The 25,368-nt window shown below is 42.1% G+C and overlaps 2 protein-coding genes across 22 annotated transcripts; one reads left to right on the top strand and one right to left on the bottom strand.

Moving 5' to 3' along the window:
• Positions 1–25,368, bottom strand: part of Erich1 (glutamate-rich 1) — a gene marked incomplete at its 5' end in the record, with an annotated part of 52,793,804 nt that overhangs the window by 9,654,608 nt on the left and 43,113,828 nt on the right.
• Positions 114–25,368, top strand: Rnf170 (ring finger protein 170). 22 transcript variants are annotated; one of them, XR_015639514.1, is made up of 10 exons: positions 114–327; positions 1,134–1,261; positions 5,093–5,233; positions 7,284–7,359; positions 10,423–10,531; positions 15,937–15,997; positions 17,028–17,101; positions 20,499–20,609; positions 22,305–24,438; positions 24,531–25,368. XR_015639514.1 is itself a non-coding variant. In XM_087588884.1 (8 exons), the coding sequence occupies exons 2-8, from the start codon at positions 1,182–1,184 to the stop codon at positions 22,572–22,574; spliced, it is 861 nt and encodes a 286-aa protein (XP_087445010.1). In that variant the 5' UTR covers positions 114–327; positions 1,134–1,181; the 3' UTR covers positions 22,575–25,368.

Raw genomic sequence — 25,368 nt, 5'->3', positions numbered from 1 at the left:
CGCGAGCGCTGCGTAGCGCGAGCCGAGGCCCGAGTGCCACTGCGCACGCTCGCGCTCGCGCTCGCTCGGCCCCGCCCCCGGAGGCGCGCTCCCGGCACCAGTCCACTGCCCGTGGGCGCGCGCCCCAGCCGGGCTCTGCGGTGGTGGCCCGTGTTTCTCTCCAGTCGGCTCGCCCTCGCTGAGGCTCCGCACTGCGCGTGCGCCGACGCCGGCGCTCTCGCTTTAGAAGCCGCCTGTAGTTGCACCGGGAGGAGTAGCTAGGTAGTCCCCGGAAATGAACTCTATTCTGTCACAGGACTGGCACGGTAGTTCCTCTGCCGCGACGAGGTACGCGCCCCCTTCTCGGGCCGCGGGCGTGTGCCAAGCCACGCCCCCGCACGGGCCCGCGGAGGGCCGGGACGGCGGGACTTGGCGCGGTGGGGAGCTGCGGGACCGCGCGAGGGTGGGCTCCGCGCGCCGCTTGCCTCCGGAAGCCTAGGCTCAGCCCTGAATCGCCCGAGCCGGCCCAGAGTCTCTGGACGAAGGTGGAACGGCTGACGTGGGCGCGTCTCGGTGGCTGTGGGCCGGTTTGGCCGGGCCGTGGAGAGCCCGGCGTTCCTCCTTGGAGCCCCCTTCTCCCACAAAACTTTACCCGAAGTGAGAGAGGGTGGACGCCAGTTCACCAGTGCGTAAGGACCCCTACTGTTCCTAAGGCCTGTTTCTTGTGTTGGGAGTTGGCTCCATTGAGGTGCATCCTTGTCCGACTTTTGATTTTTTTTTATACAGGCACTGTAGGGTTTCATATACGTTTTTAAGTTGTGTGCAGAGCAGTGCGTAGGAGTACATGTTTGAGGAATATTAATAAAATGAATAGCCACATTCCCAAGAGTTCTTCCATCCATACCATTTCTAGCCTAATTTTTGTGACAGGCACTTCATTGCCTTCCCTTTTCACTTTTTTACCAGATGAGTATGCATGTGGTATATTTTTCCTTTGTTCGATTTTGAACTTTTATGAGTGGATATGTATTGTGGTTTTGGCTTTTAAATAATATTAAATTATCTGCAAAAATCCCATGATTGTCTAGTATCCCATTGTGTGAATACAGCCTTGTCCCCGTTCTACTATTGATGTACACTTTGTTCCAGTTTAGGGCGTCTCAGAATAATGCTATAATAAACATTCTTCTACCTGGACCTTAATGCAAAGATATTGGCGTTTCCAAGACACCAAGATACAAGATATATGCTTTGGAGCCCTAGGAGAATTGTGGATTCAAAGGTATGCATAACTACCAGATCATGCAGATTTTGCTTAGGAGTGCTTGGGAAGTTAACTTCCCAGGACACACTGTCACTTTTTTTGCAGTTCCCGGAGATGTCTCCTTTCCCATTAGAAGTTGGTTTCCTCCTTGAGCTTTTAGAACTTCCAAAAAGCATTGAGTTTTTTGTTTTGTTTTCCTTGCTTGGTTTTTATGTAGCCCTAGCTGCCAGGCAGACTTCAAACTTCCTGCCTCTATCTCTGGGATCAAAGGCCTCCCACCGCTGGCGGCACTGAGTTTTTAAAGAATCTTTTTATCGACTACTGCGTGATGATCACATGTAATCGATCATCTTATAGATTTAAAAAATCTTGGGCTGACAATGTAGTGCTAATTTCACTACCCTAGCAAACATCAGGGCCTGAGTTCAATCTTTGGTGCCAAAAATAAACAAACAAATAAATAATAAATCTTGTCTGAAGCCTTTTCAAAGATTTTTCTCACAGTCTTCTTAACAGGAGCGGAAATACCTTTAGAAATCCTAACTTTGATTCTCCTGTACTTACGGCATCTATGTGGGTGCCTCTGGATCTTTGTCAGACTAGAGGTCCAGCATTCCATGTTAAAATGTTTCTGTAGAACCGGTGTCACCTTTCAGTGACTAAGTCTTGAAAGCTGTGACACAGTTGATTTACAGTATGTCCTTTCAAATCTGTGAGTCCACGGCGCTTTTAGGCCTCAGTATTACTGGTTCAGTTTGTGCTTCCAACTACTATTTGGGGCAGAAATGATATTAAGAACTCCTTGAAAGTGATTACAGAAGCCATCTGACCATCAGGATGCTACAGGAACCTGGTAGGGGAAACCTTTGTTATGGGAAACCCTGGTATTCCTACTTGGAAAGGGTAGCGCCTTCCATGACAGTGTTAGAAAAAGACCCAAGAGAGGGGAGTTGGGACTTTCGGGAGCTGTCGTTGTAGGCCTTGCTCAGGTGGAGGTTAGTTCTCAGCCACAGCAGCCTATGAGTTCAGGGGAAGAGGGAGCTATTCCATATGACGGATTTTGGATTTGCTTATGAGCACACAGAAACAGATGAGCATGTTTTGTCACTCCAAAATTAGACATTATTGAATAACAATAAATATACAAAGTCCAGTGATATTTGTTATATAATCCTCCCTACTTTGATAATCTGACTGAGGCCAAAGTAGGTTCTTTTATTCCAGTCTTCATTAGTAACATTAACTCTCCTATGATACATCACAAGGTACAGGTAACACACTCTCTCTCTCTCTCTCTCTCTCTCTCTCTGTGTGTGTGTGTGTGTGTTTGTGTTTGTGTGTGTGTGTTGAAAAGATTTCAGAAAAGGGCTGAGAGAAACTGTACTGATAGATAATTAACCAGACCAGTGCAAGGAAGGAGCTGCTGGAGTCAGGGTTTAAGAGAAGAGAGTGCAAGGTAAAAAGCCAAACTGAATGCTCAGGAAATGGTGGGTTCCTGCATGGATTCAGGTGGGTGAATAGGCTGGTTATGTTGATAACAGGGGTCCAAGCCAAGCTGAAACTCTAGAGACAATAAAGGAGCCCTTTGCTTTTGATCTTTGATTCGGACACCAGGACCGTGGCGTCCCAGTGTTAGGTGTCTATTTATTGACTCCAAGGGAGAGAGTTACACTTTCTGCCTGCCTGCCTGCCTGCCTGCCTGCCTGCCTTCCTTCCTTCCTTCCTTCCTTCCTTCCTTCCTTCCTTCCTTCCTTCCTTTCTCTACATAACCAGGGCTGTCCTAGAACTCACTGTTTATACCCAGCCCTCCCAATATCACAGAGATCTGCCTGCCTCTACCATCTGACTGCTAGGATCAAAAGCAAGCACCCTGCCTACAAATCCATATATTATTTTGAGATGGGTCTTACATAGCCCAGGCTGACCTCCAACTTCTTTTATAGCCAAGGATAGCCTTGAACTTCTGAACCTCCTATCTCTACCTTCCCAGTATGTCTATGTGGTGCTAGTAATGGAACCCAGAGCTTTATGCATGCTAAGCAAGCACTCTATGGAGTAAGCAACATTCCCAGCCCCTTTTTTAGGACTTTGATGGCATCCATAGCATTTCTAATTTAAAAAGAGAATACCTAATAAAGGAAAAGCCTTACACTGTCTGTCTGGCGTATCCTGAGACTTCAAATGCTCTCCTTCCCCAGCTTCAGATGGCACTTCCTTTGGCTGTTTTTAAATGAAGGCAGAAGTAGAGCTTGCTTGCACCCCCGCCCCTTGTATGTAGTTTTATAATGGGAATTTTACAATGGGAATTTGAACCTGTCCTTAGGAGTTCCTTGTATTGGGCTGGCAGTCTGTGTAAAGTTGAGAGACCTGCCCTCCACACATTTCTTTGCTTAGGTTTCTGTCACAAGAGATAATTTACTAGCAGCTAATTCAGATCCATTGCAGGAGAATTGGTTTTTTACACTCAGTATTTTCTTCTTAAGAGAGGTGAAATTCACGACTTCAGATAGGGAATATGCATCCTTAGCCAGTATCAGTTGTGTGGGTCTGCGTTGCCAAGAATGACCTTGAATATTTGATCCTCCCATCTCTACCTCCCAAGTGCTGGGATTCCAGGTGTGGGTCAGTTAATTTTGTGGTAGGGATTGAAATTGAATGCCGGGCACACACACTGCCATCTTCGATAGATCCTTAGCCCTGGATAAAACCTTTCTGTCCAAAGTATGCATAGATTCAGAATTTTATTCTTACTATTACATACTTCATTAAATATTCCCATCATTCCCTTTAGCTATTATATAAGACTTTGAGCTTCGTTCCCTGAGGGGTCGGGGAGAATTACCTGTGATTAATTGTCTCCTCTCATACTTGTAGTCTTGGGTACTATCATTTTTCTCCAGAGTTTGGGAAGGAGTCTTCCTTCTTTACTGCATACACATACTCTCAAAGCGATTCCTTTATGCTGTGTAGTTCAAGGGATTTTGAACCATAAATAGAGCTTCATTCGGTTTTGGCTGAGAGTTTTCAAACCCCAGGCTTGCATTAATTCAAATGGTTTTACTAGAAAGACCAATGTCTTCCTGCCCAAGTGAATTCTGCTTATCAAATTACTAGTACTCTAAGCTTGGTGGGTCCCTAGATTCTGTGTGCTGAGCGTGTGCTGGGTTACTCTTTACATGCTAAGACAGCAAGGGGTGAGAGCTATTTGGGTTAAAGGAGCAACTGGGGAAGAGGAATTTCCTTTTCCTTAAAGGAACTAACCCTAACCAGAATAAAGGTTTTATTTCAGTAGTACTGCCCCTACCCAGTAATCCAAACTGACTTTGAACCCGCAGTAATCCTACCCTGGCCTCCGTCCACAATACACGATTACACTCAGTTGTATAAAATTCTGGAGAGCAGGGGGTTGGGGATTTAGCTCAGTGGTAGAGCACTTGCCTAGCAAGTGCAAGGCCCTGGGTTCGGTCCCCAGCTCCGAAAAAAAGAAAAAAAAAAAAAAGTCTGGAGAGCAACCCCAGAACTTTGTACATGGTAGGCGACCATTCTACCAACTGAACTACTTCTCCAGCCATCCGGAAAAGGTATTTTTAAAAGATTTGCTTTAAAAATCTGTATATGGGTGATAAAATAGTTGTTTCCCTTAAAGAAATAGTATTTTGTCTCCCCCAAATAAAGACTCTGGCAAATTAGAAAGCAAAACAGAACTCATCAGTAGGGGAACCATAACTGGAGCTATACGGAATGATGCATGCATTAACGAGCGTGCTATAAGTGTTGCATATGTTAGACGTAAGCCATCCTGACATTGCTTTTATCGATATATTTCATTTTCACTTCTTCGTATTTTAGACCTGTAATGGCCAGATACTACAGCGAAGTTCAAAGTTTGCAGCAGGATGATTCAGTTATAGAAGGAGTAAGCGACCAAGTACTTGTGGCAGTGGTGGTCAGCTTCGCTTTGATCGCCTCTCTCCTGTATGCACTACTCAGGTGAGAGCAAAGAGTCAATGACGTCACGTACTGAGTGTTTCTAAAGGGCAATGACTGATTCTTTCTAGTGATAGCTGGTCCCAGTGACTAGAATGTTATTTCCCATTGAGCTTTGAATGCTACCATATTTTTTTTTCCTGACTTGCCTGAGAATATTTAAATTCATAGTTTCCAGGGGTTGGGGATTTAGCTCAGTGGTAGAGCGCTTGCCTAGGAAGCGCAAGGCCCTGGGTTCGGTCCCCAGCTCCGAAAAAAAAGAACCAAAAAAAAAAAAAAAAAAAAAAGAAAATTCATAGTTTCCACTTTGACTAAAATAGCAGTATTTCCTATGAGGGTATCCTAGTTTAAAACTTTTTTATAATTGAATGTACCAACTAGTGGGTGATATGGATAATGTGTGCAAAATAAATAAATGGAAAAAGTGAGAGAAAAAAACAAACACAAACAAAAGAACACCCCCCCACACACACACCTCATTACTAATAACCAGTGCTCTCTTGGCCTAATCCTGGCTGACAACTTCTTGCTTCTGGTTTTTCATTGCACTTTTTAAGTGGTATATTCATGTCTTAGTTTGTGTTCCATTACTGTAATAAAGACCATGGCCAAAAGAAACCTGTGAAGTAAGAGTTTGTTTTTGCAGCTCTCAGGTTATACTCCACCACTGAGAGAAATCAAGAAAGGAACTCAGGGCAGGGACTGAACCAGAGGTCATGGAGGAACACTACCCCCTGGCTTGCTCCTCATGGCTTGCTCAGTTGGCTTTCTTACCATCCAGGACCAGGGGTAGCAGCACCCATAGTGAGTTGGATACCAGTTATTAATTAAGACAGTGCCCTGTAGACGTTACTACTGGCTAATCTCATGGAAGCATTTTTCTCAGTTGAGATTCTCTTTTCTCAGACATATCTAGGTTTGTGTCAAGTTGACAAAAACCAATCAGCACAGTTAGTTTTGGCAGTTTTGCATTATAGTATAATTATATGTATAATTTTAACTTCTGCTGTCTTCCCTTCTCCTTAAACATGAAGAATTAGGAGAAAGACCCAATTAGATGTGGAAAAGTGTTTAGATAGATAATATGTAGAACTTTCTAATTGCTTATTTAAGAAGTTTCACAAAAGAAATGTGTTAATTGCTCTGTATATTACTTACTAGCTTGCAATGAGTTCCTAAGATACTGGACATCTGGATTTTATCATTATCACTGAAACCTGAAATCAGTTGATCTCAGATTTGGGAGGAAGTTGTCACAGAGTAGCCTAGAATGCACAGTTATCGGATTGGAGTGCAGTTGTATATCATCAGTTACACTTGTTACATTCAGTCACCAGTAGTTCTTTTCTTTCCTTTTTAAAAAGATTTTTTAAAAAATTATTTATGTATTTTGTGTATAGGAGTGCTTTTTCTGCATGCATGCCTGCTTGCCAGAAGAGTAGATGGTTGCGAGCCACTACGTGGCTGCTGGGAACTGAACTCAGGACCTCTTGAAGAGCATCCAGTGCTTTTAACCACTGAGCCATCTTTCCAGACTCGATGTAATTCTTTTTATAAATTAAAAAAAAATTACTGGACTAGGATGATAGGTTAATGGGTAAATACTTTTGCTATACCTGACGCCTAGAATTCAGTCCCAGAGCGCGCATGGTAGAAGGGAAGCAGCTCCTGTAAATTATACAAATTATACCCTCCACACATGCATCGTAGCACACACACACACACACACACACACACATATATATACATATATATACTCATACATACATACATACATACATACATACATACATATACATACCACACACAAAATAAATCAGTTCTAATTTAAGTTATTCTTACCGGTGTTGGGGATGCCTGCCATGATGTGCATGTGGAGGTCAGAGGACGGCTTTGTTCTCTGCCTCTACCTTGACGTGAGTTCTGGGGGTCTAACCGCAGGTGCTTGCATCCTCAGAGCCATCTCATCAACTGTGGTTGTCAGTAGTTCAGCGTCAAAAATTAGACTAATAAGCGGATGGGTTAATCTAACTTTATAAATTCTATCCAACAGAAATGTACAGCAGAACATTCATCCAGAAAACCAAGAGCTAGTCAGGGTGCTTCGAGAACAACTTCAAACAGAGCAGGTATGGTTATGTAGCATATGTATCATATAAGGGGTGCTATAGTTTCCTGCTATATGCAGTGCTGATAAGACATTAGAAAGTAACTTTAAGAAACATCAGCTACTTTACTCCTTACATTATATTGTTCTTTTCAGATTATGTATTTTCAGATTAAGCACATTGTCTTCTTTTCAGGGGATTGGAGGGACATTAAGGCAAGCTCATCTATTCCAGTCTGGCCTGGAACTTGCTGGGTACTAGAGAATGATCTGGAACTCCTGACTGTACCTCTGTTGTAGCTACTTTTCTGTTGCTGTAACTGTAAGTCCAGTTACAGGAACATATAAATTAACGCATTTAACTGGGGCTTGCTTTCTGTTTCAGAGTTAGTTCATTATCATCATGGTAGGGAATGTGGCCGCAGACAGACAGGCTGAGAGCTGACATCTTATCATAAGTTGGAAGAGTGAGAGTCTGGGCCTCAGGTGGGCTTTTGAAACCTCAAAGTCTACCCTGAGTGACAACAAGGCCAAATCTCCTACTCCTTCCCAAAACAGCCCATCAGCCAGAGGCCTAGCATTCAGATTTTACACGACCATTCTCATTCAGACCACTAGGACCCCCACCCCCACCCCAAGTGCTGGAATGACTGGCAAGAGCCATCAGCCCGCAGCACGTTGACTGGTCTCAATCTACACAGATTCATGCAGTGAGAATTTCGGTTTCTTTGAAAAACACGGAAGTATTACTGGAATATGTTTTAGCTCCAGGTGTGGGATGTGGTACTCCTTCACGCTCTCCACAGCGGCTGACTGTGATTTGCATCATGTTTAAGCAGATGCATGGGTTTGCCGGCTGCATAGTCTCTGCCGCTGTGACGTTTGGAACTCTGGGAACTCTTCAGAGGGTGTCTAAGTGCTAGAGTCTCGCAGGTGGCTGCTGGTTGGCTGGTTGGTGGCTGGATGCTGTTGGTCGTGGTTTGTCAAGCAGCCAGGTGCAAAGAGAAGAAAGGAAGAAACCAGATATCCTGACAGAGAAATCAGACTTGCCCCCAAGGAACTTGATGCCCTAGTCAGCAGGAAGTAGTCTAATGACATCATCACCCTCTTTCTCCTCAATCCTTTTTCACTCCTACCTAGCGTTAGGGGGTTGGAGGGGTGGAAGAAGGAAGAACCCACAAAGTAGCCAAAAGTCCAGTTACAGATACAGGCAGGGTTTTTATTAACTTGTCCTAAAAGAGAACAATTTTTGTATCTGTTGTTTGTATAAAAAAATGTAGTTGACCTTAACAGAAATGAAATAGAAACTCCCTTTTTCCTTTGTTTTCTCTCTCTTTTTTTTTTGTTCGAGACAGAATCACGTGGTCCTGACTGGTCTAGAACTTGCTGTGTAGACCAAACTGGCCTCAAACTCCTAGAGACACACTTGCTTCTGCCTCCCTGATGCCGGGTTATAGACAGGAGCTATTCTGCTAGGCTTCTGTTGTTATATTCTTTAAAAAACAAAAAGAAAGGTGGAAGTTTTTATTTTAATTTTTTTTTTTTGAGGCAGGGTTTCTCTATGTATCCTTGGCTGTCCTGCAGCTCACTCTGTAGACCAGGCTGGCTCCAACTCATGTGGATCTGCCTGCCTCTGCCTCCTGAGTGCTGACACTAAAGTTGTGTACCAACACTACCTGGCAGTATTTGAATATTTGAATATTTTCATTTTGTACAATTAACACTGGAATGACAATGGCACCTTCAATTATTTTAGTAATTAGTGCTGTTTTAAGAAATAAAAATTCTAATTATACTATCCTAACATTGTATCAAAAGTTCTTTAGTTCATTTATACTTAAGTTTATATTTACTACTTTTGATTTTTGTGATAATTTTATTTGAAAAGTTAATACCTACTTATTGTTTGTGTATGATATCTTGCCTAATGTGTGTGTATCATGTATGTGCTCGGTGCCATAGAACTCAGAAGAGGTTGTTAGAGATGATTGTGAGCCATCATGTGGATGCTGGGGACCAAATGCATGAAGTGCAAGAACAGGTCATGCCCGAAACTGCACAGCCAGCTCCCCAGCCCCTTGATGAAGGTGTATGTTCTGTGTTAGTGCTAGATAGTTTGCTAGGGCCTTAGGACTACAGTGAGTCGTGTAAGTGGAGGTTTTGCCCTCGTGGCACTTTTACTCCAGAATCATATTTGATGTATGCTACTTGTACTGTAATTTCACTTAACACCACTATCTGATCCCGACAGTGATGCAGCCAAGGAATGTACATCTATTATATATTGGCTTAGTTTAAAGTTTTGAGACAAGGCCTCATGTAGCCCAACCGTGGAACTTGTTAGGTACCAAGGTTAACTTGGAAATCTTACCTTCCTGCCCCCACACCCTAGCTATTGGGATTACAGACACGTGCAGGGAAAAGCACGTGAACATCTACTAGGGCGACTTTGTATAGGACAAAGTGCAAGTCATCAAAAGTGCTCATTTTTCCTACTGGGAAGATGAGCAAATAATCTTAACTGGGAGTCTAATTCTCTTCCTGTGGAAGAGAGAGCAGATATGCAGCCCTGAACTGGAGACAGTTGTTAAATGAAAAGGAAGTAAGGGATGAAGCCAGGCACATTCCTGCAATGCTAGCATTTGACAAGCTGCCGTAGAACTGCTGCTGTAAGTTCCAGCTCTGGCAGGGTTACAAAGCAAGACTCTGTTTTAAAAAACCAAAAAGGTTTTTTAAAATGTAAAGATTGATTAAGAATGGTGGTTTCTCTTTTGATGGTGCTGAGGACCAGGCCCAGTGCCTGCATGTCCAGCGGGCACTCTCCGCTGGGCTACACTAAAGCCTGCATGGCGGTGCTTCTCGAGTTTATACAGCAGCTGTGGAACTCAAAATAACGTATGCATTCTAATAAAGTACAAAAGCCAGCTTTGAGTTAATCTACATTTTCAAGTTGTGTACAGAGAGGAAGGTGAAGGCCAGAGTTCAAATAAAATAATATAACTTTGCAAGCTTCTCAGACATGCAAGATCTTAAACTACTGCATATGTGTAATTTCTGTTTTGAGAAATGTCTGTCCTCTCCCCAGGATGTCCCTGCTCCTGCTCGACAGCAGTTCTACACTGAGATGTACTGTCCAATCTGCTTACACCAAGCCTCCTTTCCTGTCGAAACAAACTGTGGACATCTCTTTTGTGGTGAGCGAATGATATCATACTTGGTTAAAGTAACTAGGTCAGCACCCATGTGAGTTGTCAGTAGGCTAGATTGCTTATTTTCTTTTCTTCACATCTATTTTCTGAGAAGAGTAGATTGCTTCAGAAATCCTACTCTAGTTGCCACTGAAACAATAGTTGTTGTTTAGTGTATTATAAAGGTCTGAGGATGTTGCTCCGTGGGTAGAGTGCCTGTCTATCATGCAGAAGTCTTGGGCTTGAGCCCCAGGATTGTATAAACCAGATATGGTGGCATATGCCTGAATTCTAGTACTCAGTAGAAGAAGGAAAGTCAGGAATTCAAAGTCACCCTCAGCTAGAGAACAAGTTCAAGACCAGCTTGGGTTACATGAGACCCAGTCTCAAAAAAAAAAAAACAAAAACAAAAACAAAAACAAAAAAAAAAAAACAAAAAAAACCCAAACCATATATTCCCATGTGTGTGGTAGTACACACAGAGAGACAGGTACTAAATCATAATTTATTTTCTCTTTAGTGTGTTATCATTTGTGGGTTCCAAGCTTTAGAAAAATATAAAACTCAATAAACTTCTAAATCATTAGCAATGTGTTTCTTGGAAGAATCATTCAAGTTTTCAAGTAACATTATGGGGTCCACTGTGTCCTTCTCAACTTTTGTCAGTTTTATATGCTATTCAGACTTCCCATGGCAAGGTTATTGTCTCAAGAATAAGCCACAAACCTCCACTAGTTGTCTTTACTCTTTCTGTGTGACCTTCAGGAACTGGAGGGCATATATTCACATTTAATATCAGCAAGAGGTACCTTCTACTCCTCATTGGCTTTCCTGATCCCCGGAAAGATTTCATAGGGAGTAATACTGTTTCTTAGGACCAGACAAGATTGGAATATGCCCACTGTACAGGAAGGTTAATACTTTTAATCCCATCCACCACAAATCAGAAACTGAGGCTCAGAGAAGGCAAGATGTTTTGTAATGGGTAACCCAGCTGTTAAGAGCTGGCTTTAAGCTCTGTCCTTAATTCTGCTGTGATTGGCGGCCTACAGGAAGTTCACTCTAAAGAACTCCTCCTAACTTAGATATGGCCAGTCACTGGGCCCACTTTGCAATCGTAGTCCTTTCTGTTAGTTGCAAGTTAAATAACAAAGAGTTTTTCTTTTTATGTTTTACCCTTTGAACCTACAGATACTAAATAAAAATGGCCAATGAAGTATTTTATCCATTAGTATATACATTAAGATTGGTCTTAACTAGTCCCATATGTTCTGAATTTTACTTAAAGACTAATTTAAAGTGTAGCATATATTGATCCTCTATTGTGTCTTCCCTATCGTGTCTTGTTTGACTCCAGCATGGAGTTCTTACAGTTTTATTACTGATATTGCTGGGGTTGAGACATTCGAAATCTCTACCTTGCAATGCTGAGTTTCCCATACATTGTGATTGTTATATTGAATCTAGTTCTGCGTTTCTGCAACCATTAATTTTAAGCTCCCCCAGGTTTTGTTTTTAAAGACTGGGTTTCACCTTGTACCCCTGGCCGACCTAGAACTTGCTATGTGACCAGGCTTGCGTCATATCCAGAGATTCACCTCCTTTTGCCTTCCAAATGCCAAGACTTAAGGCATTTGCCATCTGACTCAGCTATGGTGTTATTTTGATTTTTTTTTTAGACAATATATTGCTTTGTACATCAGCCAGACACTGAACTGGCAATCTTTCTACATGAACCTCCAAAATAAGATTACAGATGTGTACCACCATGCCCAACTTTACTAAAGTTTTTCTCCCCACATACCTAACATATGATGCAACACTGAGTTATCTGTTAAAGTTTATTACTCACTGTTGACAAGGGAGGACAGCTCCTCCCTCAGGAACTTGGCCCAGCCTTTCTCTGAGCTCTGCTGATGATCTTTCAGCTTTTCTTTCTTTCTTTTTTATTTCTTTTGTTTTGGTTTAGACCTTCTGTGGCCAGATGTCATAGTATGTGTATAGGTGATGTCATAGTACATGTATAGGTGATGTCATAGTATGTGTATAGGTGATGTCATAGTACATGTATAGGTGATGCCATAGTATGTGTATAGGTAATGTCATAGTACATGTATAGGTGATATCATAGTATGTGTATAGGTGATGTCATAGTATGCGTAAAGGTGATGTCATAGTATGTGTATAGGTGATGTCATAGTACATGTATAGGTGATGTCATAGTACATGTATAGGTGATGTCATAGTATGTATATAGGTGATGCCATAGTATGTATATAGGTGATGCCATAGTATGTGTATAGGGTGACGAATCCAGGTGAGTCCTTGCTTTCTTCCTTAAGATAGGATTTCTTGCTCACTTCTACACATGCCAAGCTAGCTAGCCTATGAGCTATTTCTGTGCATCCAGCCTTGGGCGCACTAACGTTACAGATATGTGCCCCTGCTTCTGGCCTTCTGTGGATTCTAGAGCTCTGAACTCAGATCCACAAGTTTGTATGGCCAAGGCTTTGCTCACTAAGGCCACTGCCCAGCCCTGTAGCAATCTTTTAATTATTGTTTGGATTGCTAAAAAACAACAGAAATCTTCTGCTCTCAAACCTATAGTAGGCATTCCTAATACATTTGGCCCTCCTTTCTCTTGAATCTAAACACGGCCTTAATTATCCTCCGGGCAGGTATTGGCACTTTGTGAGGCTTGGCAGGCAAAATGAACTTATTTGCCAGCTCAAGCTTAGCTAATTCACTGGTGGATAATCCTGTCAATTGAAAGATGGTTGTATTGTGTTCTTGCTTTTACCTCTGGGTCTGAGGTAATAGGGTAGATTACTGCTGATACCCTGCTCTCCTTGTTAGGTGCGTTTTTCTTCTGAGATGGGCCTCAGGTATCCTAGATTGGCCTCAGATGTGCTGTGTAGCCCAGGATGACCTTGGACTTCTGATCCACAGCACCTCCTGGGTGCTGAGATTTCAGGCACACACTACCGTGCTAATTATGTACTAAGGATCGTTGATAACCTTGTGCATGCTAAGCTGCCCCTACCAACTAAGCCATGTTATGTTTATTTATTCAGTAAATCTAAAGGTAAAAAATTTCTTATGTAACTTCTCAAAAATTAGTCTCTGGACAGCAGATCATGTATACTAATACTCTGTGTGTCAAGAGCTCTTAGCTCAGTAATTCTTTATGTAGCTAACACCTCTGCTCCATTACAGTAAGTCAGAACAGGCAGCAGTAGAATCATCTTATTTACATCTATAATCTACATTATTAACTCTCTCAAGCCTGTGAGAGTTTGTTTTCATTTTGCAACTAGATAGATTGAGATGAAAGTTAAGTCATCTTTCACACCAGATAATACTTTTTCTGTGGAGGGAGAAAACTGAATGAGACAGAATCAGGCATCTAATAGCAGATGAGCTGAAGCATTTAATCTGCTGAGTCATAGTTTTTCAGTGAAGACAAATGGTGTTACATAATTACATAAAATAAGGTGTTACATAAAATAAGGACTCCCACACTCTAGTTTGAGGAAAAGATATTCGAGATTAAATGAATGCAGTGTTTCTCAAAATAGGCTGAATTTTTGGGTAAAAAGGTCATAGATTCAATATTTGTATGTGTACAGGCAGATTCATGTATTTGTGTGGGCACACATACCTGTGTGCATGTGTGTGAGCACACATACCATTTATGTGTATTGAGGTCAGGGGTTGGTGTTGTTGTTCATCTTAGTTTTTTATGGTTGTTGGTGTTATTTTTTGTTTGTTTTTTGGGACAGGGTATCTCTATTAATGTAGCTTTGGCTCTCCTGGAACTCACTGTGTCGACCAGGATGGCCTCAAACTCAGAGATCCACCTAATGCTGGATCAAATGTATGCGCCATCTCACCTGGCTTTTCTCAGTCTCTCAGTCTGCCCTGCCCCCAGCACTCCCAGACCCCCAACCCCTCACCCCTACCACCAACCTGGGACTCAGTGGTTAAGGTAGACCAGCTGGCCAGCAAGCCTTGGTGACTTACCCCTCATGCTGGCTTACAGACTCATGCCACCGTACTTGGCTTTTATGTGGATGCTCCCTAACCTCCTGACCTTTGTTTATCTCACATGGGCTCTGGGGACATGCAGTTTAGCACTGAGCCATCTCTACAACCCCAGCTGTTGCTTTCATACAGGTTTCATGTGTGAGCAGAATGCCAGAGTACTTAGTAGACTGTGATTAGCACAGAGCTCCATGAAGGCACAGGGACGAGGGAACTGTTTAGCTCTTAGACTCATGAAGCTGGTGAGTTGGTTGTAATTTGGTTCCTGCTAATCTAAGTGGTTGCTCACCATTTTCTCACAAGCCATTCTTTCTGCTTTAACTCTTGTTATGAAGAACAGAAATGTCTGTGTCCTGTTTTCTACCTCGTTAGTTCTCCTACAGAGTTCAGTTCAAGTGCTGTACTCAGGTTGACGTCTCTGACCTTCTGTCTGTTCCTTTTCATTCACCATCCCACAATTTAAGGTTTAGCTGTCTTGTAACTGACTGGAGCGTATCACTTCAGTTTCCACAATTGGATTGCTCTTGCCTCTTCTAAATTCTGTCCTGGAGAGGTCAAAGTAAGGAACATGGCCTGGGAATGTAGCTGAGTTTTTAGAGTACTTGCCTAGAATACATGAAGACCTTTGGCCCTTTAAAAGCATCAGACAGTAAAAATGTTCCTTCATGTTACCGGATTGAATTAAGTGTTTATCTCCTGAGTGACCCTACCACTTCTGAGGTCCTATAAATTATTTCTTCCGGCAGGGTTGCTATCTTTGGTTGTTTTGTTGTTCATGAATCTCTCTCTCTCTCTCTCTCTCTCTCTCTCTCTCTCTCTCTCTCTCTCTCTCTCTCTCTCTCTGTGTGTGTGTGTGTGTGTGTGTGTGATCATGTGAGTATATATGTGTATATGGTGTGGGTGCTTGTGGAATCCCACATCAACCTCAGGGGTTGCTTCTCAGGACACTCTTTACCTTTTTTCTTTTTCTTTTGTGTATGTAGCGTGGTGGGATGGGTGTGCATGAATGTGGTGATATCTTCCTCAATCACTCTATTCCTATTTTTGAGACGAGACCCTTACTCAACCTAGAGCTTGCACATCTGGCTAGACTGACTGGCCATCATGGTTCAGGAATCTTCATATGCCACATTTTCTGCTTTGGAATCAGAGGCACAAACTGGAGGGGCTGGATTTAAGCAGCAGCAGTAACAAAAGGATCATGGGATCAGGCTGGGATGGAGTCCTCACACCTGCTCTGATTTTACACACTCAGCAACTCCCCAGGCACAGGGGAGATCCTGTTTCTTACTGTTAGGGAGCTTGTCAGGAAGGCTAGCCCGAGTCATCAGTGAACCCCAAGTAGCCTTCTTCTTTTGCCTCCCCAGTACTGGGATCACGTGTGTGCCACCACATCCAACTATTTTACATTGGTTCAGAGAAACTGAGGTAGGTGCTCCTGGTTCTACAGTAGAGACTTTACTGCCATCCTCATGAACATCACCTCGTACAGTAAGTCCTTCAGACATTAAGCTAAGATAAGTAGGAAACCCACTACTTGAGTAATTGGTTTTCAGGTTTTAGAGTGGCAGGGAGGAAAGGTTTCATGTAGCTGAGGCTGGCCTTGAACTTTCTGTGTAGTTGAGGTTGATCTTAAACTCCTGATCCTTTTACCAACCTCCTAAGTAAAGGGATTATATCCACCACAGCTTACTTAATTTGTCTTTTTAAACCTTGGTATTGTTGAGACAGGGTCTCACTGGGTAGCCCAAAGAGCCCTCTCACTTGAAATGCAGAGGTCTCTGCTTCCCAAGTGCTAGGATTGTAGGTATGTGTCACCACACCTTGCTGGTTCAGTGAACTCCTAAAATAAATAGTTTTCCAATACATCAAATTTGGAACAAATAGTATCTTATAGTTTGTCATACATAGTATCATGTTTATTTTACATAGGAAATTGTTCTCTCTGAGGCCTCAGTAATTGAGGTGATTAATATTTGCTTTTTATTGTATAAAAATGTCCATTGCTTAATTAGTGGCTGAAATAAAAATGTTTTTTAGTGGTTGGGAATGATTGCCAGGTTGGTTTTTTTTTTTTTTTTTTTTTTAAGATTTATTTATTTATTTTATGTACAGCATTCTGCCTGCATATGTGACTGCAGGCCAGAGGAGGGCACCAGATCTCATTACAGATGGTTGTGAGCCACCATGTGGTTGCTGGGAATTGAACTCATGACCTCTGGAAGAGCAGTCAGTGCTCTTAACCACTGAGCCATCTCTCCAGCCCAATTGCCAGGTTTTAATTTACTTGAAGATTTGGTTGTATGAAGTAACTCTTTTAAGGAATATTTACTAAGCGGTGTAGATAAACAATGTAGTAAAACAATGCTCTAAGGAGAGGAATGCTGTTAAATGGTTGAAACTGACCAGCATATATGAACTTTAAAGCTCCAGTGTTGATGTCTTCTTATTCTTCTAGGTTCCTGCATAATTGCATACTGGCGATACGGGTCTTGGCTTGGCGCAATCAGTTGTCCTATCTGTAGACAAACGGTAACTTCTGTGGTTATAAAGTGTCACTTGTGGAATTTCATTTCATAAATATCAGGGCTTCTTTTGGTTTAAAATGGTTTATTTTATGTGTCTGTGCCTGAGTGTAAGTACACAGCCTGTGTGCCAGCATCCATAGAGGTCACAGGGGCGCTGGATCCTCTCACCCTGAAGCTATAAGTAACTAGGAGCCACCATATTGCCGCGGTGAACGGAACCTCCGTCCTCTGCAAGAGCAGGGAGCTTTCTTAACCACCGAGCATCCTTCCTGCAGCCAGACTGCTGCACTTTGATCTCCTGTATCTGTGACCCCACTATATTTTTTAAAAAAATCACTAAGGTATCATAGAAAAGGAAATTCTATTTGAAGTCCTACAGTTGTAGTGAAAAACAAGAGATAAGCGAGTTCTCTTTTGGGAAAATATATTTATTCTTCCTTTTTAAAATATTTTAGTATTTAACTTGTCCCCTTTTCTTTGGACTTTAATAATGAAGCCACTCGGGTAGTCTTACAATGTGTGTTTCCTTTGTTTTAGCAATCATCCCCCATTACTGTTGGAGCAGGAGAGCCAGACTTGCTTCTTGTTTCCTTTTCATTTCTGCAGTCCCAGACTACCTCAGAACTTTTCACTTTTCCCACATGGTTAGAAGGAACGTTGATTTGTCCCTCTCACACTGTTTCTGTGGCTAGTTTGATGGACATGAGCAATTCATTTCCATAAGCTAATTGCCAGCAGTGCTTACCTTTTTCCAGAAACATGGAGGCCAGGTAGTGTATCTGAAACTGAAAAAATTAGTCCCACCATGTCTTAGCCAGAGTTCTATCGATGTGAAGAGTCACCATGACCACGGCAAATTTTATAAAGGAAACAGCTGGTGCTGGCTCCCAGTTTCAGAAGTGTGGGCCATGATCAAGGCAGGAAGCATGGCGGCAAGCAGGAGGACACAGTCCTGGAGAAGGAGCTGAGCATTCTGCAGGTTCAAGGGCAGCAAGGAGAGCGCCACTGAGCCTGGCTGAAGCATTTGAAACCCCACAGCCCAGCCCCCCAGTGACAGACACACTTCCTCTAGCAGCCAGACCTACTCCAACAAGGCCACACCTTTAACCCCTGTCAAGTAGTGCCGCTTTCTAATGACCAAACATCAGAAAGTATGAGATCATGGGCACCATTCCTGTTCAGATTGCCACACACACTCAGCCTACTTTTTCTCTCTCTCTCTCTCTTTTTTTTTTTAGAAGCTTTTGGGTTCTTTTTTTTTTTTTCCTTTTCTTTTTTTTTTGGAGCTGGGGACCGAACCCAGGGCCTTGTGCTTGCTAGGCAAGCGCTCTACCACTGAGCTAAATCCCCAACCCCACTTTTTCTCTTTACCCATGGCTTTCCTAGAGTGTTTGTACTGAAAACTGACTAGGGATTAGTAAGGCTCTCTTAGTCTGGTGGCTGTTGCTTCCATGATTTCAGTCGTTTAACCTGGAAGCAGGACCATCATGAGTACTGCTGCGACTGCTGCTTGACTGGCAAATGACCTTGGAATAAGAGGCAGGCTACAGTCTCTGGCTTGAGCACACGGTCACGACTCTGTCTACATTAGCTTACCAAACACTCCTCCTAGTGCCGCAGGCTTTTCCTTATTCTTCAGGTTTACTGGACCTCCCAAGTGAAAGTTCAGTTTTGATGCCACCGGCAGTGCCATGTAACAGGCTGTGTAACAGGTCAGCCTCCTGTCTGTCTTGCAGATGCTGAAGTCCCTCATGGTGAGGCTGTGCCATCTCTTCCATGTGTGCACATCACTAACACAGTGCCTAGTCACAGTGCATGCTCAGTTACATCCATTCATTTGTTTGTTTAGGGACAGTGGCTCACTAGTCAACCCCAGCTGTCCTAGAACTCACTGTGTAAACCAGGCTGGCCTTGAACTCACAGAGATCTACCTGTCTCTGTTTCCAAAGTGAGATTTAAAGGTATACACCACCATTTCTAGCAAGACTGCATTTAAAAAAAAAAAAAACCAAACAGTTTGTGTTCTAAAACCTTACATTAGCTTTAAGAAAAGAATAGTTACAAGAAGGAAAAGACCATGAAGATTAGATCTCTTAAGATCTGATTTGATGGTGCTGACTTTAAGGGCTAATCCTGCTAGAGACTTAAAATTATTTCCTTATTTTAGAGACTATGTTTTTATTAACAGGTCTGTGAAGGCATGGATGACTGTGTCTGTTGTCCATACCACTTAATCACTCCTTCATTTACCTTTGGAAAATATCTGATTAGTGCTTTTCTTGTCCTCAGGAAGGATAAAAACATCTAGAATGATCCAAAACTAACCTGTTCTTTTTCTTTTTTAAGATTTATTTATTTATGTTCTATGTAAATGAGTACTCGTCTGCAAGCACATCTGTAAGTCTGAAGAGGGTATTGAATCCCATTACAGATGGTTGTGAGCCACCATGTGGTTGCTGGGAATTGAACTCAGGACCTCTGGAAGAGCAGCCAGTGCTCTTACCCACTGAGCTGTCTCTGCAGCCCCCTGAACCTGATTTAGCCCCTTCCGTTTTATCTCAGTGTATGCATTAGCCTCACTCTTTACGGGTTGTTACATTCTTAGCTGTGTATGCTCTTCAAGGCCCCGGTATTATCCTTAGGCAGCTGTGACCCATCTTTCCCTGGGTCATGAAAGCAGCAGACTAACCTTAGTTCCAGCACAGTACAAGACTTCCATCTCCTGATTACAAGGGCTGGTCTCAGAGCCAGGCCATACAGTGCTTTACTTTCTGCACTGTGGCAGCACTCAGAGACGTGTCAAATGTGAGTAGAACAGGTCAGTCAGAGGCGCTTTGTGTTCTCTGAAAACCATAGCTTTATACTTTTAATGTCACTTTGTTACTGAGGGTTTTCCTATCATCCTTTTATCTACAAGTATATGTTTTTCCAGAGAACTGTGGATCTTAGCCCCTGATATGGACAGGAAAATATTAAAGTGTTGAGATGTTGAATCTGTTTTGTCTTGGAGAAAATTTTTTTTAAAGATTTATTTATTTTTTGTTTATGAGTACACTGCAGCTGTCTTCAGACACTCCAGAAGAGGGCACTGGATCCTGTTACAGATGGTTGTGAGCCACCATGTGGTTACTGGGGAATTGAACTCGGGTCCTCTGGAACAGCAGTCAGTGCTCTTAACCACTGAGTCATCTCTCCAGTCCTGTCTTGAGAAATTAAAGATTACATTTTGTATTACAGTTTACTGTAAGGCAGTAATTACTTCCATGTTCCCCCATGCTGCCTTTATTCAAAGGGATGAATGAAGTGCACATTCCGAAGCTTTTCTCATTCCCTAGAACAACACAAAGTGAACACAGGATAGTAACAGTGCAGGTCTAACCACTTTTTCCTGTAACACACAGGTAACTCTTCTCCTCACAGTGTTTGGTGAAGATGATCAATCTCAGGATGTTGTAAGATTGCGTCAAGATGTGAATGATTATAACCGGAGATTCTCTGGGCAGCCTAGATCTGTAAGTAATCTTATAGCAGGTACAGAGTCAGAGCGAGCCTTTATACTTTTTATAAAATCAGATTTGCCAACCAGCTATTGGACTGTGTAGTATGTATTTTGGACTAAGTTTTAACCTTCATCATTGCCAATCACCAGCTTTCTCAGAGGGCAGAGTTTATTTATTTATTCATAATTTTTTGCTCTAGGGTCTCATTATATAGCCTTGGGTGTCTAGAAATTGATATGTAGACTAGGCTGGCCTTGAAATCCCAGAGCTCTACTCCTCTCTGCTTCCAAGTACTGGGATTAAAGGCACGTGCCACCAGACATAGTTCCCCTGCTGTTTTTGACTGAGCATTTTAAAATGATTTTCATCTGTGGATATGTGTGCTTGCATTTATTCATGTGCCCCACACACATGTAGGTGCCCTTGGAGGCCTAAAGAGGGCACTGGAACCTCTGCAACTGGAGTGGTGATTGTGAGCTACTTAGAGTGGGAGCTGGAAACAAAAATAGCAAGCGCACGTTACCTCTTGGCCACCTCTCCGACCCCAAGATATTGATTCATTTCATTTTATTTTACACACACACTCTCTCCCCCCCCCCTCTCTCTCTTTAGTTCAATTTTTGTGTATAATTCCCAGGCCTGGTAGAACAGACATAATCCCATGTATTCAGGAGGCTGGACCAGGAGGATCACAAATTCAAAGATAGCATAGTACTTTGATGTGATGTTCTCTGAATAAAACGTGAAAGGAGCTGCAGCTCAGGAGAGAACGCTTGCCTACCAAGGGCCTAGGTTCAGTCCCCAGTGCTATAAAACTCATACATAGTCTGGCTTTTTTATTCATTAATTTATTTATTTATTATCACATAGACCTTTTTCAGGTAGTTAAATACTCAGTTGTTATATTACCTCTGACTTGTTAGGAAGTGGTACCCTAAGGTCACCTCATTTAATAATTTATTACTTTTCAATCCACCCCAGATATACCCTGATAGTATATCTGACACTTGGGAATGAATCTCAGACTATAAGCCTACATAATTTTTTTGAGGGAGGGTCTTACTCTGTAGCCTAGGCTGGCCTTGAGAGGGAGGGTCTTACTCTGTAGCCCAGGCTGGCCTTGAGCTATTGCTGATTATCTGCCTTCCAGGCTGGAAATTACAGCCACAATTCCTGGCCTACGGTTTCATGGCTTATTTTATTAGATCACTGATCAGTAACTTCAGTTTTAGATGACTAGGTTTAGAACCACTTATCTGAAATACTTGAAACCAAGAGTTTTCAGATTTTAGAGTATTTGCATGGATTTTACAAATAAAGCCTCCTGAATTTGAAAATCATAAAATCACAAATTTAATTATGTTTTGAAATCCAAAACTTTTTGGCTCAAAAGCCTTTAGACTTTAGAGCCTTTTATGTTTTAGGACACTTAAAAGTCTATATCAGACTTTCAGATAATATGTTCTTAATCTGTATCCCACCTTTTAAGGATGTTGATACTTCATTGCTTTTCAGTTGTCTATAAAAAGACCTGTTTTATAAAAAATCTAGTAACTAACTTTTAAATGTTTAGTTGGAAAGTCTGGTATTAAGTGTATGAAACGCCTTAATTTGTCTTAGCTGACTCTGTGAAAATATGAAAATTATGTTACTTTTTAATTTCATATTTTAGAGGCTAAATTCTAGTACTTGTTTTTCCTCCTTCAGATTATGGAAAGGATCATGGATCTCCCCACCTTGCTGAGACATGCATTCAGGGAAGTGTTTTCAGTCGGGGGTCTCTTCTGGATGTTCCGAATTAGGATAATGCTTTGTGTGATGGGGGCTTTTTTCTATCTAGTATCCCCTCTGGACTTTGTTCCTGAAGCCCTGTTTGGAGTTCTGGGCTTTCTAGATGACTTCTTTGTTATCTTCCTGTTGCTTATTTACATCTCCATTATGTATCGAGAAGTGATAACCCAAAGACTAACCAGATGAGAGAAATGAGTTTACTAGAGTATTGGAGCTTATATAAAAATCAAACAAAAGGATCCATGGCCGTATCGATCACCCAGATATTATTTTACATGCCTAAAACACTTGGCTGTCATTTGACAAATGCCTATGAATATACAACTGGAACATTTACATACTACAGCTTCTAATGTTAACATCAAATTTATAGTGAGCTACAGGTTTATCTTCATTCTGTGTTGTCTGTAAAAAAGTATGAAACGAGCTGAAAGGGGTAATTTGTTGTTTTCTTTTTCTGCAAATTATTTAGCTTAGATACGTAGTTCAGTATTGCTGAATGTACAAATCGTCCTCCTCAGTGGGTACCCATACAATAATAGAGAACTTTGAAACTTACCTAAATACTTTTGTTAAAGTAAAATAGTGTATGATACTTAGGGAAAGGTCAGTGTCTCAGTGTATGCTAAGCTCTGTGGACTTGGAGCAGCTCTGCTTTTCATTTTTGTATAATTCTTTGTGATCAACTGAAAATGAAAGAAACTTGAACTTCCTGATATGACCTTATTTTCAGTCTCTAGAACACTTTAATCAATAGGAGGATTAACAGAGTGAAAACTACGCATCTCCTGGAGTGGCCTTTGCCACTCAGTTACGACATTAACCCAGAGTTTGGACTTTTTATAGAAACAAGTACAAAAGTAACTGTAGCCAGCTGTGGTGGCTTCTACTTGTTATTTCTGCGTTCAGGAAGCTGAGGTATTAGATTGCCACAAGTTCAAGGTCGGCCTAGAGTTAAAGAGTGAGATCCTACTCAAGCCAAAAGCAGGGCAGTGAGTTAGGGGCTTACCACCAGGCCTGACAACCTGGGTTTGAACTCTGGGCCTCACATAAGGTAAGCACAGAACAGATTCCCCAAGTTGTCCTCTGACCTTCACATGTGCGTTGTCATGCATGCACAGACACACACACACACAGAGTAAATAAAATAAAGTGCAATGAAAAAGGAAAGAAAGTAGCTTGTAAAGGGAAATTATTTTGTTCTAGGAACCTGAGTAACATTGCAAACTAGTAGTAGTTGATAGCATTTTGAGGAAACAGGCTGGTTATTTCTATTGGCATTCGTCAGGGCCTTTAGGAAGGTACAAAGAACAGTATTTAGATTTTACAAACTATGAGTTAACTCTTCCGGCAAAATGAAGGTATTTGATTAGCTGTCTGTTGCCCTGAAAATGCAGAAATCTCATCTTCTAGATGGCTCAGATTCATCACGTCTTGGGCAGAATGAGGAAATGTGTATGAGAACCTCAATAATGAGGGTCAGACTGTTTCTGCTGTTTTTTATGGCCCTGACATGGGAACGTAAGGTCTGTAGTTTTGTTTGCGTAGAGTGAGTCCTGTAACTGAGATGCTCACCCCAGCTGTCACTGCTTCCCAGGGAGCATCTGGATGGAGGGTGTGAGGTGATGCTGAGACCCTTTGTCATCTGATGTCACCCTTGGTTTCCTAGTCAGCCTCAGTCAGTGTGTGTGTGTGTGTGTGTGTGTGTGTGTGTGTGTGTGTGTGTGTGTGTGACATAAAGCTAAAATATGTCATGTTCCCCAAAAAATCAGATTAGCTGCCAAATAATGAAATTCTGAATGAAATGTCAGTTTGTCTAATGTAGGCTTAACACAAAGATGTTGTCTGCCATTTAAAAAAAAAAACATAAAACAAAAACCAGTCCTTATATATACATGATCAGTGCAATTTCTCATAATTTTTATTTTATCCTTAGAAGATGTTATGAGGACGGTAGAGTGCCATCAGCTTCCTGTTTCAGAGAGAAGACCTTCATCCTGTGGGTGAAAGACTTTTGTTTTCCTAACAGAATGGAACTAGTGAGATTTAGGTAGGCACAAAAGCTAGTCTGAGGAGAAGCAGGAGGAACTGGGATTCTCTGGAGTCAGGTTTTCATAACACATTATTCCTTTACTGGAACAGTTTTGGTGCTTCTAAGCTAAAGCTCCAGGAAGAAGATTCCTCAGAGCCTTTACCCATCTCCAGTGAATGCTTCCAAATGAAGTACGAGTGGCAGGCACCACAGAACCGTGGCCACTCGTCACCAACCCGGAAGCTGTTGAGTGGGGAGCTCGTTACCAGCCTGGGAAAACATTTTCCACCTTTTAAAAGTGCAATGTGGACTATAGCTCTGATTTACTGAAATGATTTTATTTTCTGTGCGTGTGTTCTGCTCCAACTGTCACACTTCTGTAATATTTGGACTTACTCTAATACTCCGAGAAGAGGTGTACTGTACAAAATCTGTAACATACAAAACCACTATGAAGTCACTCAAGTCTTACTGAACCAAAAAAGGGAACACAGTGGTATCTCAGAATTTGTCATCTCCTAACCCCTCATCTTTACTGATCATTAATGATAATGCAAAAGCAGTTTGAGAAAGTATTGAAAGCGAGCAGAGTCGATCAGTGTTGAACATCACAGCAGTACTTCGTATTCAGAGGTCACACAAATCAAAGCAACAGAACATAGTAACCATAGTGATGGCCACAGAGCCATGGTACAGGCCCAGGAACAGATGATGATTGAGCAGCTCTGTGGGGAACGAGAGGGAACTGGTCCATTAACAACTCGCTGGGGTTGGGTTTCTATAGCCACCATTCTCAGTGCTGCGGAAGACAGCAGAGTTCCTGAGCCCCATGGTGTACGGTGCCTACTTCACAGGGTCTATGCAGAGAAGCAGAGGCTTCTTGCAAAGCTTGTGATTTGAAGAGTTTGTTTGGCATTTATTCTTTGGAATAAAAATAGTTTATTTTAA

The sequence above is a fragment of the Rattus norvegicus genome, chromosome 16 (assembly GCF_021556685.1).
Source record: "Rattus norvegicus strain SHRSP/BbbUtx chromosome 16, alternate assembly SHRSP_T2T, whole genome shotgun sequence".
Classification (NCBI taxonomy): domain Eukaryota; kingdom Metazoa; phylum Chordata; class Mammalia; order Rodentia; family Muridae; genus Rattus; species Rattus norvegicus.
The sequence above is the reverse complement of the archived record's forward strand: the minus strand, read 5'-3'. Positions and strand labels throughout refer to the sequence as shown.